The sequence below is a fragment of the Octopus sinensis genome, linkage group LG21 (assembly GCF_006345805.1).
Source record: "Octopus sinensis linkage group LG21, ASM634580v1, whole genome shotgun sequence".
NCBI lineage: Eukaryota > Metazoa > Mollusca > Cephalopoda > Octopoda > Octopodidae > Octopus > Octopus sinensis.
The window spans coordinates 12,978,544-12,996,182 of NC_043017.1; the positions used below are offsets into that span (position 1 = coordinate 12,978,544).

Below are 17,639 nucleotides of genomic sequence, written 5' to 3' on the forward strand. Positions count from 1 at the left end.
AACCCCAGTATTATGGTTTTGAACCATTAAATTATGCAGATGTAAACAAACCAACACCAGTTGTCAGATAGGAAAAGAAGACACACATGCACACACCGAAAACACACACACACACATGCGTATATATACACACACAACAGGATTCCACACAGTTTCTGTCTACCAACTACACCCGCATGGCATTGGTTGACCCAAAGCTATAGTTGAAGATGTTTGTGCAAGATGTCACACACTGGAACTGAACCTGGAATCAAACGGTTGTAAAGCGAGCATCTTAACCACACAGCCATATCTACATTTGTATATATATATTTGTGTGTGTGTGTAATGATTGTGCATGTGTGCCTGTGTATATGAGTTTGTATGTCTATGTGTGTGTCTGTGTATACAATGTGTGTATGTGTGTGTGTGTAGATATATACACATACATATACTTTTTTTTGTAGAATGGCATTGTAGTTGTCAGCACTGATTGAGCAGGCCTATAATCAAAGACATTCCAGCCTTGACCATTCCATTTGTTGTATATCTGGGACTACACTGTCCAATATGTCCTTCCTGTTTTAAGATGGTAGGCTATAATTTAAGGGAGTCTGACTGTTGTTACCAGCAGATCGAGCACACACACACACCCCCATAGGGACTTGTGATCATGCAATGGTTAGTACACCCACATTGTACCCCAACATTCTTGTGGTATTGTAGCAATGTCACAACAAGGCGATGAGCTAGCAGAATCGTTAGCACGCCGGGAGACATGCTTAGCGGTATTTCGTCTGCCGCTACGTTCTGAGTTCAAATTCCGCCGAGGTCGACTTTGCCTTTCATCCTTTAGGGATCGATAAATTAAGTACCAGTTACGCACTGGAGTCGATGTAATCGACTTAATCCGTTTGTCTCCTCTGTGTTTAGCCCCTTGTGGGTAATAAAGAAATAGGTATTTCATCTGCCGCTACGTTCTGAGTTCAAATTCCGCCGAGGTCGACTTTGCCTTTCATCCTTTCGGGGTCGATTAAATAAGTTCCAGTTACACACTGGGGTCGATATAATCGACTTAATCCGTTTTGTCTGTCCTTGTTTGTCCTCTCTGTGTTTAGCCCCTTGTGGGTAGTAAAGAAATAGGTATTGTAGCAATGCTGTAGACATGTCTGGGTGGCAAAATAAGCATATAAAAATGTTTTAAAGTATATTTGATATTGTAAACCTGTTTTCTTTTAAATTTGAATAGGAGTTTCTTGCCACCAAAATGCACGAAAGCTTTTGTTGCAGAATGGTTTGGAAGAATAAACGAGGTAACGGAAAAACTAAGTAAGTAACGAGAGTTTGATGTAATAAAGAGTTAAAGTTTCTATTCATCACTCAGGAACACATATACACTTCATCATATATGTGTGTGTTTGTGTGTGTGTATGTATATATATATATATATATATATATATATATATATAATGATAAATCTCAGAGCGAGTTATAAACAGTAGCAGCAACACATCGTGACGTATATTTGCCATTTGAATATGGCTAACCCCTAAGGGTGGATGCTACTGTAGTTTGTAGCCCCAGGAGGACACCTCCTCCAGCTGGCTATAGACACACTTTCTGTGCCCTATCAGTATTTGTATATGTATATGTATTTGTGAAGGGAACCGAATTCTCGTCGACAACTATGATTGTCACACGCCGATGACGGGTCAATACCCTGAAACTCGAGTCCGTGTGTGTCATAAGTTGAAGATGGGAAGGATGGCTTCCCTTCGCAAATACTGATAGGGCACAGAAAGTGTGTCTATAGCCAACTGGAGGAGGTGTCCTCCTGGGGCTACAAACTACAGTAGCATCCACCCTTAGGGGTTAGCCATATTCAAATGGCAAATATACGTCACGATATATATATATATATATATATATAGGGGGAAAGTAAGAAGAAAAATAAGCGAAAATGCACATTGGACATCAAAAAAATTAAAGGCTTTTTATGAAAAAGTAACGATAGATATATACAATTAGATGAACTGAGGTAGGAATAAAAGTAATAAAAGGCATTATTGTGAATTGTTAAAGAGATTTAAAAGCATACCGGTTTCATAAATTTACTAATCATTGCTTTGAATGCACACCATTCATTAATCGGTGTGCATTCAAAGCAATGATTAGCAAATTTACAAAACCGGTATGCTTTTAAATCTCTTTAACAACTCACAATAATGCCTTTTATTACTTTTATTCCTACCTCAGTTCATCTAATTGTATATATCTATCATTATTTTTTCATAAAAAGCCATTACTTTTTTTGATTTCCAATGTGCATTTACGTGTATCTTTCTTCTTACTTTCCTCTTACATTTCCACGTGTAGTTTCTATTTTCTTTTGTAACATATTTCTATTGTTTATTTAAACCTTGCCAAGATAAATATTTAAACCACCTGATGAATGACTGTAACTCGAAAATTTAAAGAAATTAACAGCCATGAAACGATCGTAGTGATATATTAATTATATTTTTTAATAATTTTGTTATATATTTAAATTATATAAATTAAATAATCTTATGTATTGGCTTAAGTTTTTCATTGTATGATTTGCCTAATAGTGGTTTTGTCTCTAATTTAATATAATATATATAATATATATATATATATATGTGTGTGTGTGTGTAACATATTTCTGTTATATATATATAAAGGTTGTGTCTTGCAAACTTTTCAATAGTCCTAAAAAGGTTGCAAGACGCAACGAAAATTTAAGAAAATAAAGATAAGTAAGTGGAAGTTTTTACCAGTGAGTGTGTTACATTATAAGGCACAAAAAGAAAATGACTCTCCCCAGACACAACAGTATATATATATATATATATATAGGCGCAGGAGTGGCTGTGTGGTAAGTAGCTTGCTTACCAACCACATGGTTCCGGGTTCAGTCCCACTGCGTGGCACCTTGGGCAAGTGTCTTCTACTATAGCCTCGGGCCGACCAAAGCCTTGTGAGTGGATTTGGTAGACGGAAACTGAAAGAAGCCCGTCGTATATATGTATATATATATATATATGTGTGTGTGTGTGTGTGTCTGTGTTTGTACCCCCAACATCTCTTGACAACCGATGCTGGTGTGTTTATGTTCCCGTCACTTAGCAGGGAGACCGATAGAATAAGTACTGGGCTTACAAAGAATAAGTCCCGGGGTCGAGTTGCTCGACTAAAGGCGGTGCTCCAGCTTTGCCACAGTCAACTGACTGAAACAAGTAAAAGAGTATATATATAGCACTTTGTGAAAGCCCTGTGGAAGTCCTCCAAAGTGAAGGTATCCAGCACTCTTGTCACAGCCTCCTTCATCATGGAGAACAACCAAAAGTCACAGTAAGCAAGGTCTGGATTGTAGGAAGGATGAGGGACAGTTTTGATGCTTATTTCTATCAAGTAGTTGACTACCAAGGTCGAATCATGGACTGATGCATTGTCCTGATGCAGGTGCCGCTGACCCAAGAGGTAGAACTCTGGCCCTTTGCAATAAAGTCTGTTCCAATGAACGATTTGTTGACAGGAGAAATGACAGTAATATAGCTGCTTGTAGCTCCTCATGATGTGTATTCATCACCTTAGCACATCTTCATTTGTGGAGGCGCAATGAGTGACACAGAAAATTGTAATTATGAAAATGGGGATAAAAAAGGCTTGATACCTGCACTTCACTCTCCATCAGGCGATATACCTCTGGTGTTGTGAGATAAGCTATTTCTTGAAAAGAAGTCTTGTAATTGAACAAAACAGTTTGTATCTGCAAGAGAATGATACAGATTAGATGGATTAACCCTTTACCTGTGTATCATCTGTGACACACAGGACATATTTCCTTAACGTCGTGGAGGCGCAATGGCCCAGTGGTTAGGGCAGCAGACTTGAGGTCATAGGATCGCGGTTTCGATTCCCAGACCGGGCGTTGTGAGTGTTTATTGAGCGAAAACACCTAAAAGCTCCACGAGGCTCCGGCAGGGGATGGTGGTGATCCCTGCTGTACTCTTTCACCACAACTTTCTCTCACTCTTACTTCCTGTTTTCTGTTGTACCTGTATTTCAAAGGGGCCGGCCTTGTCACTCTCTGTGTCACGCTGAATATCCCCGAGAACTACGTTAAGGGTACACGTGTCTGTGGAGTGCTCAGCCACTTACACGTTAATTTCACGAGCAGGCTGTTCCGTTGATTCGGATCAACCGGAACCCTCGTCGTCGTAACCGACAGAGTGCTTCCATCCACATCTTCATTTTCTCTCTCACTTTACTCTTTACTCTCTTTTACTTGTTTCAGTCATTTGACTGCGGCCATGCTGGAGCACCGCCTTTAGTCGACCAAATCGACCCCGGGACTTATTCTTTGTAAGCCCAGTACTTATTCTATCGGTCTCTTTTTTGCCGAACCGCTAAGTGACGGGGACGTAAACACACCAGCATCGGTTGTCAAGCAATGCTAGGGGGACAAACACACACACACACACACAAACACACATATATACATATATATACATATATACGACAGGCTTCTTTCAGTTTCCGTCTACCAAATCCACTCACAAGGCATTGGTCGGCCCGGGGCTTTAGCAGAAGACACTTGCCCAAGATGCCACGCAGTGGGACTGAACCCAGAACCATGTGGTTGGTTAGCAAGCTACTTACCACACAGCCACTCTCTGCTCACTTATAATAACACAATGTCTCGCTAATATTTTAACTCAATGATGATTTATTTTGAAAATATGTTTAAAATATATTGTATCTGGTTTAACTTTTTTAACATTCAGAATACTCTGTCAAATGTTATGCTTATTTATTCATTTTGCTTTTAATTTATCATACACTAGCAGTATTGCCTGGCGTTGCTCGGGTTTGTAAGGGAAATAACTATATAAGCATTTTTAGAGAGTTATAGCCAAAAAATAGCAAAAAAATGCATTAAAAATGGAAATAAAAAGTGTGACGTTCAGGAAGTTTGATTCAAGCCCTCAAACGATAGAATTTCCTCTGTGTTTCATCGGTTCACTTAACCATATATATAATACTAGCAGTATCGCCCGGCGTTGCTCGGGTTTGTAAGGGAAATAACTATGTAAGCATTTTTAGAGAGTTATAGCCAAAAAATAGCAAAAAAATGCATTAAAAATGGAAAAAAAATGATGGTAAATTTTTTTTTTAATCGTTGACTTATCGTAGACATTTTTAGAGAGTTACTTCCCTTATATAATAGCGAAAAAATGCATTAAAATGGAAAAAATGATGGTAAATTTTTTTTTAAATCGTAGACTCATCGTAGACGCGCGCTAATACCCAGAAGGGCTTGATATGAATCACGACTATAAGATACCCAGTTTTGGTTAAATTGCACTGCAAAATGTGTGAGTAAGGAATCTAAATCGTAGGAGACAGACACACAACCTTACTTTTATATATAAAGATTATATTTTAACTTTGGGATTTTAATGATGTGATTTTATTTTAGAATAACACTGTAGGGTAGGTGTGAGAGGTTTGGTCTGTCCAGTTTGAATGTAAAACAGGAATATTTGGACCAGATGTGGCCAGTTTGAATACTAAAGAGTTAAAGATTATAGTTTTAAGAAAAATCTCAACCCCTCTAAACATTTAAAGCGTCTCTCCATTGCACCACCTTGTGAGCTCTCAATACCATACCTGATGTAATTAGATGACAGGGTTTTTGAGACAAACCTAATTGTGTGATAATCCAGATATCAATTCAATGAAGAACACAAAGGATAGGTGCAGATGTGACTGTGTGGTAAAAAGATTGCTTCCCAACCACATGGTTCTGGGTTCAGTCCCATTGCATAACACCTTGGGCATTTTTTATAGCATCATGCTGACCAAAGCTTTGTGAGTGGATTTGGTAGATGGAAACTCAAAGAAGCCCATCACATGTGTGTGTGTGTGTGTGTGTGTGTGTGTGTGTGTAACTGTGATTCCTCCATCACCATTTGACAACTGGTGTTGGTTTGTTTACATCCCCATAACTTAGCAGTTCAGCAAAAGAAGTTGATAAAACAAGTACCAGACTTTAAAAAAAGTACTTGGGTTGATTCCTTCAAAGTAGTGGGGTTGATTCTTCGTAGCGGTACTCCAGCATGGCCACAGTCTATTGACTGAAACAAGTAAAAGGTTAAAGATAAATGAGCAACCACATGGTTCCAGGTTCAATCCCACTGCGTGGCATCTTGGGCAAGTGTCTTCTACTATAGCCCCGGGCCGACCAATGCCTTGTGAGTGGATTTAGTAGACGGAAACTGAAAGAAGCCTGTCGTATATATGTATATATATATATATATATATATATGTATGTGTGTGTGTTTGTGTGTCTGTGTTTGTTCCCCTAGCATTGCTTGACAACCGATGCTGGTGTGTTTACGTCCCCGTCACTTAGCGGTTCGGCAAAAAGAGACCGATAGAATAAGTACTGGGCTTACAAAAAGAATAAGTCCCAGGATCGAGTTGCTCAAGTAAAGGCGGTGCTCCAGCATGGCCGCAGTCAAATGACTGAAACAAGTAAAAGGTTAAAGATAAATGAGCAATTCCAATACAATTTTGATTATTAATTACTACCAATTAATTTTGATTAGAGACTTTATTTCTCTTTTATTGCAATTTTCAGAAAAGGAGAAACGGGAATTCCTGATAAACATGAAAGCGGAATATGAAAAGTGTAACCTACTATGTTTAGAAAAAATGCAAGAAGAAGAGGTATGTGCGGCCTTTTTGTTCTTAATATTTTATTATATTTATATATTTACTAGCAGTATCGCCCGGCGTTGCTCGGGTTTGTATAAGCATTTTTAGAGAGTTATTTCCCTTATATAATAGCAAAAAAATGCATTAAAAATGGAAAAAAATGATGGTAAATTATTTTTTAAATCATAGACTCATCGCAGACGCACGCTAATACCCAGAAGGGCTCGATATGAATCACGACTATAAGATACCCGGTTTTGGTTAAACTGCACCGCAAAATGTGGGAGTAGTTAGGAATCAAAATCGTAGGAGACAGACACTCACGCAACCTCACTTTTATATATAAAGATATACATAAAAAGCACCATCCGTACATGGCCGTTGCCAGCGCCACCTCGACTGGCTTCTGTGCCGGTGACACATAAAAAGCACCATCCGAACGTGGCCGTTGCCAGCGCCACCTCGACTGGCTTCTGTGCCGGTGGCACATAAAAAGCACCATCCGAACGTGGCCGTTGCCAGCGCTGCCCCGACTGGCTTCTGTGCCGGTGGCACATAAAAAGCACCATCTGAACGTGGCCGTTGCCAGCGCTGCCCCGACTGGCTTCTGTGCCAGTGGCACATAAAAAGCACCATCCGAACGTGGCCATTGCCAGCGCCGCCCCGACTGGCTTCTGTGCCGGTGGCACATAAAAAGCACCATCCGAACGTGGCCATTGCCAGCGCCGCCCCGACTGGCTTCTGTGCCGGTGGCACATAAAAAGCACCATCCGAACGTGGCCGTTGCCAGCGCTGCCTTGGCTGGCTTCCGTGCCAGTGGCACGTAAAAAGCACCCACTACACTCGCGGAGTGGTTGGCGTTAGGAAGGGCATCCAGCTGTAGAAACTCTGCCAGATCAGACTGGCTTCCCAGACCCCGGTCGAACCGTCCAACCCGTGCTAGCGTGGAAAACGGACGTTAAACGATGATGATGATGATGATTTTAGACATGGAAGCAGACGTGGCTACGGGTCCAGGCATGGCTGTGTGGTAAGAAGCTTGCTTCCCAACCACATGGTTCCAGGTTAAGTCCAACTACATGGCACCTTGGGCAGGTGTCTTCTACTATAGCCTTGGGCCAACCAAAGCCTCATGCAATGGAAACTGAAAGAAGCCTATCATATATATCACCATCATTTAATGTCCATCTTCCATGCTGGCCTCAGTTGGACTATATATATATATATATATATATATACACATACATATATATACACACATATATATATATATATACACACACATACATATATACACACACACTCACACACATACACACACACATACACACACACACACACACACACATATATATATATATATATACATATATATACATATATCTTTAGTAGAAATACGTAAGTCCAGGAGAGTAGCGCACTCTAAGATGTAGAGCTGTTAATATTATAAAGGGGGCCAGTTTATGGGGTTACCCTGGGTTTCTCGCTCATAAGGGGTTTAGCCTTATGGCATATCTTCAGACCCCAAACACTGCTGGCCTTAGAACTCTTCAAAATAAGGTTGGAGAAATGCCTCTTTATAAAAAAACTTACATACACACACACACACACGCACACACACGCAAGAGAACAAAAAGCACCCATGCTGGTGTCATGCAAAAGCGTACCAACTTCTCATAGAGAGGCATTTCCCCCTCCGTATTTTGAAGAGGTCTTAGACCAGCAATATTTGAGGCATGAAGGTACGCCACAAGACAAACCCCTTATGAACATGAAACCTAGAGTAACCCCATAAACCAGCCCCCTTTATAATACACACACACACACACACACACACACACACACACACACACACACACACACACACACACACACACATATATATATATATATATATATATATATAAAAGTGAAGTTGTGTGTCTGTCTCCTACGATTTAGATTCCTAACTACTCCCACATTTTGCGGTACAGTTTAACCAAAAGCGGGTATCTTATAGTCGTGATTCATATCAAGCCTTCTGGGTTTTAGCGCGCGTCTACGATGAGTCTACGATTTTAAAAATAATTTACCATCATTTTTTTCCATTTTAATGCAGTTTTTCGCTATTATATAAGGGAAGTAACTCTCTAAAAATGTCTACGATTTAAAAAAAAATTTACCATAATTTTTTTTCCATTTTTAATGCATTTTTTTGCTGTTTTTTGGCTATAACTCTCTAAAAATGCTTTATAGTTATTTCCCTTACAAACCCGAGCAATGCCGAGCAATACTGCTAGTATGTATATATATTGTGAAATTTGATTTAGAATTGCTAAATTGAATTTTTCCCTGTAAGTTTTGGAATTATAATATTCCCTAACAATGATGATTATGTATAATGACTGTAACAAGTAAAAGATATATTTGCATTTCTATAGTCGAAATATGGCTGTGTAGTTAAGAGGTTTGCTTCCAAACCACATGGTTTCAGGTTCAATCTCACTGCATGGCAATATGAGTGAGTGTCTTTTATTGTAGTCCCAAGCCAACCAAAGCCTTGTGAGAATGGAACGCCAGTCCAATGCAGGATTACTCCATTTACAGCTGGGTGGATTGGAGCTATGTGAAGTGAAGCATTTTGATAAAGAACACAACATACTGCTAGTCTGGGAATTGAAACCATGGTTTTGTAATTGGGGGTGTAACACCCTAACCTCTAGGCCACATGTCTTTGCATGTATATATTTAACTGTAAAGGGCGGCAAAATGCTTAGTGGTATTTCGTCTGTCGTTACGTTCTGAGTTCAAATTCCACCGAGGTCGACTTTGCCTTTCATCCTTTCGAGGTTGATAAATAAAGTACCAGTTTCACACTGGGGTCGAAGTAATCGACTTAATCCCTTTGTCTGTCCTTGTTTGTCCCCTCTATGTTTAGCCCCTTGTGAACAATAAAGAAGTATATATTTAACTGTAAATATGTGTATATATTTGAATGTGAATGTGTATGCATACGTATGTCTGTGTGTGTGTCATCATCATCACCACCATTATCACTTAATGCCTGTTTTCCATGCTGGCATGGGTTAGATGGTTTGACAGAAGCTGTCAAGGTTTCTATAGCTGGAGGCTCTTCCTGATGCCAACCACTATACAGAGTGCACTGGGTGCTTTTCACATGGTGCTGGCATGGGTGCTCTTTTACATGACTCCAATACAGGTGCTTTTTGTTTTCTTGTGTGTGTGTGTGTTTTATACATCATTTCCCCAGTTTCCATATTTTCTCCCACAGGAGGCACTGGTTGAAACTTATGCTTGCACAGAAGAAAAGGCATCGGAATTATCTACTAGATACATGTTACCACTTATCCAACTTCAACAGAAGAATTTTGAATGTTCTCTGTCCACTTGGGATGTAAGTTCTTTTATTGCCTCTTTCACATTTTCACCAAACACATCACAGGGTCAAATGTGTTTGACCCTAATCCTAACCCTAACCCTGACCTTCTAACAGATAGACACTACTAGTATCTTTCATCCTACGTGTGCATATGTATGTATGTATGCATATGTGTGTGTACGTGTATATATTAATTGCTAGCTGTGGCACAGTATTTCATTTTGCAACCATAACATACTGCCGAGTATTTTAAAGGTTTACAAGTCAATAATGTCATTTTCAGCTCTATATTTTATGTCAAACCAGTAAAAAGCAGAAAAGGACTACGTGGTTAAGAAGCCTGTGGTTTCAGGTTCAATCCTGAAACATATATACATGGAAGTCTTTCATGTATGTGTGTGTGTGTGTTTATTTTGTCTTTCACCACTGCTCAACAACTGATGTTGGTTTGTTTACATCCCTGTAACTTACCAGTTTGGTAAAGGAGACAAATAGAATAAGTACCAGACTTTAAAAAAAAAAGTACCAGAGTTGCTTTTTTTTCAACTAAAACTTCTCAGAGCAGTGCTCCAGCATGGCCACTGTCAAATGACTGAAACAAGTAAAATGATAAAGACAAAAAAAACATGGTTCCGGGTTCAGTCCCACTACATGGCACCTTGGGCAAGTGTCTTCTACTATAGCCCAGGGCTGACCAAAGCCTTGTGAGTGGATTTGGTAGACGGAAAATGAAAGAAGCCCGTCGTATATATATATATATGTGTGTGTGTGTGTTGTGTGTGTGTGTATATGTTTGTGTGTGTGTGTATGTGTGTGTGTGTATATGTTTGTGTATTTGTATATATGTTTGTGTGTGTGTGTGTGTGTGTATATATGTTTATGTGTCTGTGTTTGTCCCCCCACCAACATCGCTTGACAACCGATGCTGGTGTGTTTACTTCCCCGTAACTTAGTGGTTCAGCAAAAGAGACCGATAGAATAAGTACTAGGCTTACAAATAATAAGTCCTGGGGTTGATTTGCTCGACTAAAGGCGGTGCTCCAGCATGGCCCACAGTCAAATGACTGAAACAAGTGAAAGAGTAAAACCTCATTGTAGCATACCTCATTTATTTCAGGATGATATTACTAAAGAAGTGATGTGCACCTCTAAGAAGGTCGACAAAGTATATGCCTACATCTCTGCCATTGCGGACATATGGCTAAACCATACACAGGAACTGGACGTTCAAGAACAAAAGCTGAATCAGATGTTAACGGATAACAGAGAAAGACACAATATTGATACCCTGGTAAGTTCATCATCAACATTGTCAGCATCCTCACCATCATCATCATTGTCATCATCCTCATCATAATCATCATCATCATCATCATCCTCCTCATCATCATCGTCATTTCCATTGTTGTTGTCATCCTCATTATCATCCTCATCATCGTCTTCATCATTGTTCTCTTTGTCAGCATCCTCACCATCATCATCATTGTCATCATACTCATCATAATCATCATTATCATCATCCTCATCTTCGTCATCATTTCCGTTGTTGTTGTCATCTTCATCGTCATTGTCATCCTCATCATCATCATCATCTTCATCATTGTTCTCTTTGTCAGCATCATTGTCAGCATCCTCGCCATCATCATCATTGTCATCATACTCATCATCATCATCATCTTCACCATCGTCGTCATTTCTGTTGTTGTTGTCATCTTCATTGTCATTGTCCTCATTGTCATCCTCATCGTCATCTTCATCATTGTTCTCTTTGTCAGCATCCTCACCATCATCATCATTGTCATCATAATCATCATTGTCATCATCCTCATCATCATCATCATTTCCGTTGTTGTCATCTTCATCATCATTGTCATCCTCATCATCATCATCCTCGTCGTCTTCATCATTGTTCTTTGTCAGCATCCTCACCATCATCATCATTATCATCATCCTCATAATCGTCATCATTTCTGTTGCTGTTGTCATCTTCATTGTCATTGTCCTCATTGTCATCTTCATTGTCATTGTCCTCATTGTCATCCTCATCGTCGTCTTCATCATTGTTCTCTTTGTCAGCATCCTCGCCATCATTATCATTGTCATCATAATCATCATTATTATCATCCTCATCACCGTCATCATTTCCGTTGCTGTTGTCATCTTCATCGTCATTGTCATCCTCATTATCATCCTCATCGTCATCTTCATCATTATTCTCTTTGTCAGCATCCTCGTCCTCACCATCATAGTCATTGTCACCTGCACATTACCAGTAATTTGATAACAGTAATTATCAACCATCTTCCATTGTCTTTGAAAGGCTGAAGAAGCAAGGCTGGACACTGTCCTTGATGCCCTCCGACAAGGAGCCGATGCAACAGTGCTTGAAAACAACCTCGCTTCTGCCATCGCTACACTCAATCGACTGAAGGCCAGGTAAGGTAGAGAAGTACCCCACCATTTCCATTACTTGATGGTGGCGATAGCAGTAGAGGGAAAGGTGATGACAATGAGAGTGATGGTGAATATGATGTTGGTAATGATGATTGTGATGGTGGAGAGAGAGGAGTGATAAGGATGATTATCATGGCAGAATTGAGCTTGATGAAGATGGAGATGGTGGGAAGGATAGTGATAGTAGCTGTGGTCATTACAGAGAGGACAAAGTTTTGATGAGGGTGATGATGGTGGTAGTGATGCTGATGATGATTATCATCATAGAGTATAGTAGTAGCAGTAGCAGTGGTATTTGATAATGCTAGTCATTTTGTTTGATGTGTTATAATAATAATAATAATAATAATAATGATAATGATAATAATAATGATAATAATAATAATGATGATGATGATAATAATGATAATAATGATTATAATAATGATAATAATAATGATGATGATAATAATAATGATAATAATAATGATAATAATGATATGATAATAATAATGATAATAATAAAATGATGATGATGATAATAATAATAATGTATGTATAATAATGATAATAATAATAATGATGATGATGATAATAATGATATATAATAATAATGATAATAATAATGATGATCATCATCATCATCATCATCATCATCGTTTAACGTCCGCTTTCCATGCTAGCATGGGTTGGACGGTTCAACTGGGGTCTGGGAAGCCCGAAGGCTGCACCAGGCCAGTCAGATGTGGCAGTGTTTCTACCAGCTGGATGCCCTTCCTAACGCCAACCACTCCGAGAGTGTAGTGGGTGATTTTATGTGCCCACGACACAGGTGCCAGACGAGGCTGGCAGACGGCCACGCTCGGATGGTGTTTTTTTTATGTGCCACCGACACAGGTGCCAGACGAGGCTGGCAGACGGCCACGCTCGGATGGTGTTTTTTATGTGCCACCGACACAGGTGCCAGACGAGGCTGGCAGACGGGCCAGCTCGGATGGTGTTTTCTTATGTGTCACCGACACAGGTGCTAGACGAGGCTGGTGGACGGCCACGCTCGGATGGTGTTTGTTACGTGCCCTCAGCACGGAGGCCAGTCATTGCGGTACTGGCTACGGTCACGTTCGGATGGTTTTCTTATGTGCCACCGGCACTGGTACCACAGGATACAAATTCCATTGATGTTCATCTATTTTGATTTGGTTCGATTTGATTTGATACGATTCGATTCGATTCTCACTTGCCTCAACAGGTCTTCACAAGTGTCACAAGAAGGAAGGTATGCACAGGTGGACTGACTACGTCCCAGGTAGGGGCCACGGATTATGGCTTCACTAGTCTTGCGGGTCTTCTCACGCACAGCATACTTCCATAGGTCTCGGTCTCTAGTCATTTCCATGGTGAGACCTAACGTCCGAAGGTCGTGCTTCACCACCTCGTCCCAGGTTTTCCTGGGTCTACCTCTTCCACGGGTTCCCTCAACTGCTAGGGATTGGCACTTTCTCACACACCTCTCTTCATCCATTCTCGCCACATGACCATACCAGCGCAATCGTCTCTCTTGCACACAACAACTGATGCTTCTTAGGTACAACATTTCTCTCAAGGTACTAACGCTCTGTCGAGTAAGTACACTGACATTACACATCCATCGGAGCATACTGGCTTCGTTCCTCACGAGCTTACGCATGTCCTCAGCAGTCACGGCCCATGTTTCACTGCCATGTAGCATAGCTGTTCGTACACATGCATCATACAGTCTGCCTTTTACTCTGAGCGAGAGGCCTTTAGTCACCAGCAGAGGTAAGAGCTCCCTAAACTTTGCCCAGGCTATTCTTATTCTAGCAGTTACACTTTCAGCGCACCCACCCCCACTACTGACTTGGTCACCTAGATAGCGGAAACTATCAACTACTTCTAGTTTTTCCCCCCGGAAAGTGACAGAAGTTGTTTTCTGCAGATTTTCGGAGGTCAGTGCTCCAGAGCACCTGCCACATACAAAAACTATCTTCCCAGTTAGCCTACCTTTGACATTGCTGCACCTCTTATGTGTCCATAGCTTACACTGGGTACATCTTATAGAGTTTCTACCTACACCTTTTCTACAGATCGAACAGGGCCATCTTCCTGATGATATTTGTGGGTTTTCTACCTTTCTACTTATTAGTACTTTGGTTTTAGCTAGGTTGACTCTAAGGCCCCTCGATTCTAAACCCTCCTTCCACACCTGGAACTTCTCCTCCAGTTCTGATAGTGACTCAGCGATTAGAGCGAGGTCGTCAGCATAGAGGAGCTCCCAGGGGCAACCGGACTTGAATTCCTCCGTTTTGCCTGGAGGACTATGATAAATAGGAGGGGGCTGAGTACTGAACCCTGGTGGACCCCAACCTCTACTTTGAATTCTTCTGTGTACATGTTGCCAACTCTAACCTTACTTACGGCATCTCTGTACATGGCTTGCACAGCCCTCACCAGCCATTCATCTATCCCTAGTTTCCTCATTGACCACCAGATGAGGGATCGGGGGACCCTATCAAAGGCTTTCTCCATGTCAACAAAAGCCAGGTACAGGGGCTTATCCTTGGCTAGGTATTCTCCTGCAGCTGCCTTACCAGGAATATAGCATCAGTGGTGCTTTTCCCTGGGACAAACCCAAACTGCATCTCATCTAAACTAACTCTCTCTCTAATTAGTTGGGCTAAGACCCTCTCCGTAACCTTCATTACCTGATCCAACAGCTTGATACCTCTGTAATTATTTGTATCCAGGGCATCACCTTTACCTTTGTAGCAGTTGACTAGTATGCTGCTACACCAGTCATTGGGTATGACTCCTTCGTGTATCACCTGGTTGACTATACGGGTGACTAGGTTATAGCCGACACTGCCAGATATTTTGAGCATCTCTGCAGTAATTCCTGATGGGCCTGGGGCTTTCCCTGTCTTCATGCTCCTAACTGCCTTAGCTACTACGGAACTATCAACTCGGATAGCTGGTCCCTCTGTTGGGTCAACATTTGGCAGACTCTCTTTATCCCATTCATTTTCTTTATTCAGCAAACTTTCATAGTGGCATCTCCAAACCTCTCTCTTTGCATCCTCATTTAGCGCAAGTGAACCATCATCCATGCGAACACACTTCTCTCCTACCACATCACGATTCTCTCTCACACACTGTCTTGCAACACGAAATACCTCAAGTCTTTCATCCTCACGGCTCAGAACATTGGCAAATTTTTTCTTATCCGCTTCCCCTCTGGCTATATAAACTTGTCTCCTAGCTTCCCTTTTGGCTGTCTGATACAATTCCCTGCTACCACCGTTCTTCCAGTCCCTCCAAGCCTGTCTCTTTTGTCTAATAGCCCCGTCAACCACCGTGTTCCACCACCATGTTACTCTGGGTCGAGATGGTACTTTGCTCCATCCACAGATCTGGTCAGTGGCTGTCAGCAGATTGTCCCGTAGGAATCTCCAGTTGTCTTCCACATTAAGTGAAGCTATATCCCCTTCTATTTCGTCAGAGGCTTCGAGTAGTATGTCTCTAAATCTCTGTGCATTTGCAGGATCTTTAAGCTTCCAGACCCTTCTCCTCCAAGCTGGTCTTCTTCTGGGCGACCATTTAGCTCTGATCCTGAAGTCGCTAACTACTAATCTATGTTGGGGAGTACATTCTTCGCCTGGGAAGGTTTTGGCATTTATAATCAGCCCTCTTTCCCTTTTTCTGGCAAGGATGTAGTCAATCTGGCTGGTGTGTCTGCCAGAACGGTAGGTGACTAGGTGAGAGGTGGGTTTCCTGAAGTGGGTATTGCAGACCATAAGGTCATTTGCATCGCAGAACTCCAGCAGCCTGGTTCCCTCCTCATTTCGAGAGCCAAAACCGTGGCCTCCATGGATGCCATGGAAGCCCCTGACATGTCGTCCAACATGTCCATTGAAATCACCTGCCACGAAGAGAAGGTCACTGTCATTTGTCAATGAGGTAGTCCGCAATAGGGTGTCATAGAATTGGTCTTTTGTCCTTCCGGTAGCCCTGGTTGAGGGGCATATGCCGAGATGATGGTAGCTGTCCTATGGTGAAGAACTAATCTAATTTTAATTACTCTGTCACTTATTCTGACTACCTCGATTACCTTACCTATCCATTTCTCCGCGAGAAGTATACCCACGCCCCCGATACCGTCAATGTTCCCTGCCCAGAAAATCTTGTACCTGTGTTCCTTGCCCGTGAGGAGCCTAGCAGAACCTCCTCTCCACCTTACTTCCTGGATACAGCATACATCCACACGTCTCCGTTCAAGCAGCTCTACAATCTCTCCAGACCTACCTTTCAATGTGCCAACGTTGAGCGTGCCAACTCTGAGGGTTTGGGAGGTGTGGGCATCAGAGACCCTGGGACGAGGACAGCAGTGTCATGTACCTGAAAAGAAAGCTTGCATTTGGCAGATTTCATATGGAAACTCTAGACTACAACCTGCATACTTTTCACAATTTTTGCGCTATATGTTCAGATAAACCCTACATAGGTGCTAGTGGGGGAGGGGGTAGTTCCGGTATTAGGGTAGAAACTTCCGGTATCGGTGGTGGGGGTGGGAGGGCGGGCGACAAAATCGAAGCAACTAGTTTGAATACTATATTGAGGGGGAAAAATAATTAATTAGATAAATGACTGAATGAAAGCCAGAGAGAGAATGAAAATAGATAAATAATAAAAAATACGGTAGAGAATGGAAATAGATAAATAATGAAAAAAAACGGTAGAGAATGAGAATAGATAAATAATGAAAAAAATACGGTAAGAGACGAGGGGGCATATTTCGGAGGGGAATGGATAAACATCGAAGATGGCCCTGAAGGAAAATAAACTTTAAAAATGCAATGCGTGAAGTCGCCATGTTTAGAGAATAGGGGAACGAAGGGAGAACAGATCAAGCTATCCAAACAAAACGCTTAAAAATATGAAAAGAGCAGGATGAAATTGACTTAGCTGGCCATTTTTGGAAGTCTGTGTTTTCTCTGAGGTGTAGCGAGTGAATAGGGATCAGATACGATCGCACGCTGGCTTTTATAAGGGAATTAGGGAAGGGGACGGAAACACGAGAGAGAGA

At 41.3% G+C, this 17,639-nt stretch overlaps 1 protein-coding gene across 1 annotated transcript in view; it reads left to right on the forward strand.

Moving 5' to 3' along the window:
* Positions 1–17,639, forward strand: part of LOC115222767 (coiled-coil domain-containing protein 180-like) — a 131,538-nt gene that overhangs the window by 22,662 nt on the left and 91,237 nt on the right. The window contains exons 11-15 of the mRNA XM_029793066.2: positions 1,229–1,308; positions 6,650–6,738; positions 9,998–10,120; positions 11,223–11,396; positions 12,426–12,541. Coding sequence (XP_029648926.2) covers positions 1,229–1,308; positions 6,650–6,738; positions 9,998–10,120; positions 11,223–11,396; positions 12,426–12,541 — 582 coding nt within the window. The remainder of the gene's footprint in view (positions 1–1,228; positions 1,309–6,649; positions 6,739–9,997; positions 10,121–11,222; positions 11,397–12,425; positions 12,542–17,639) is intronic.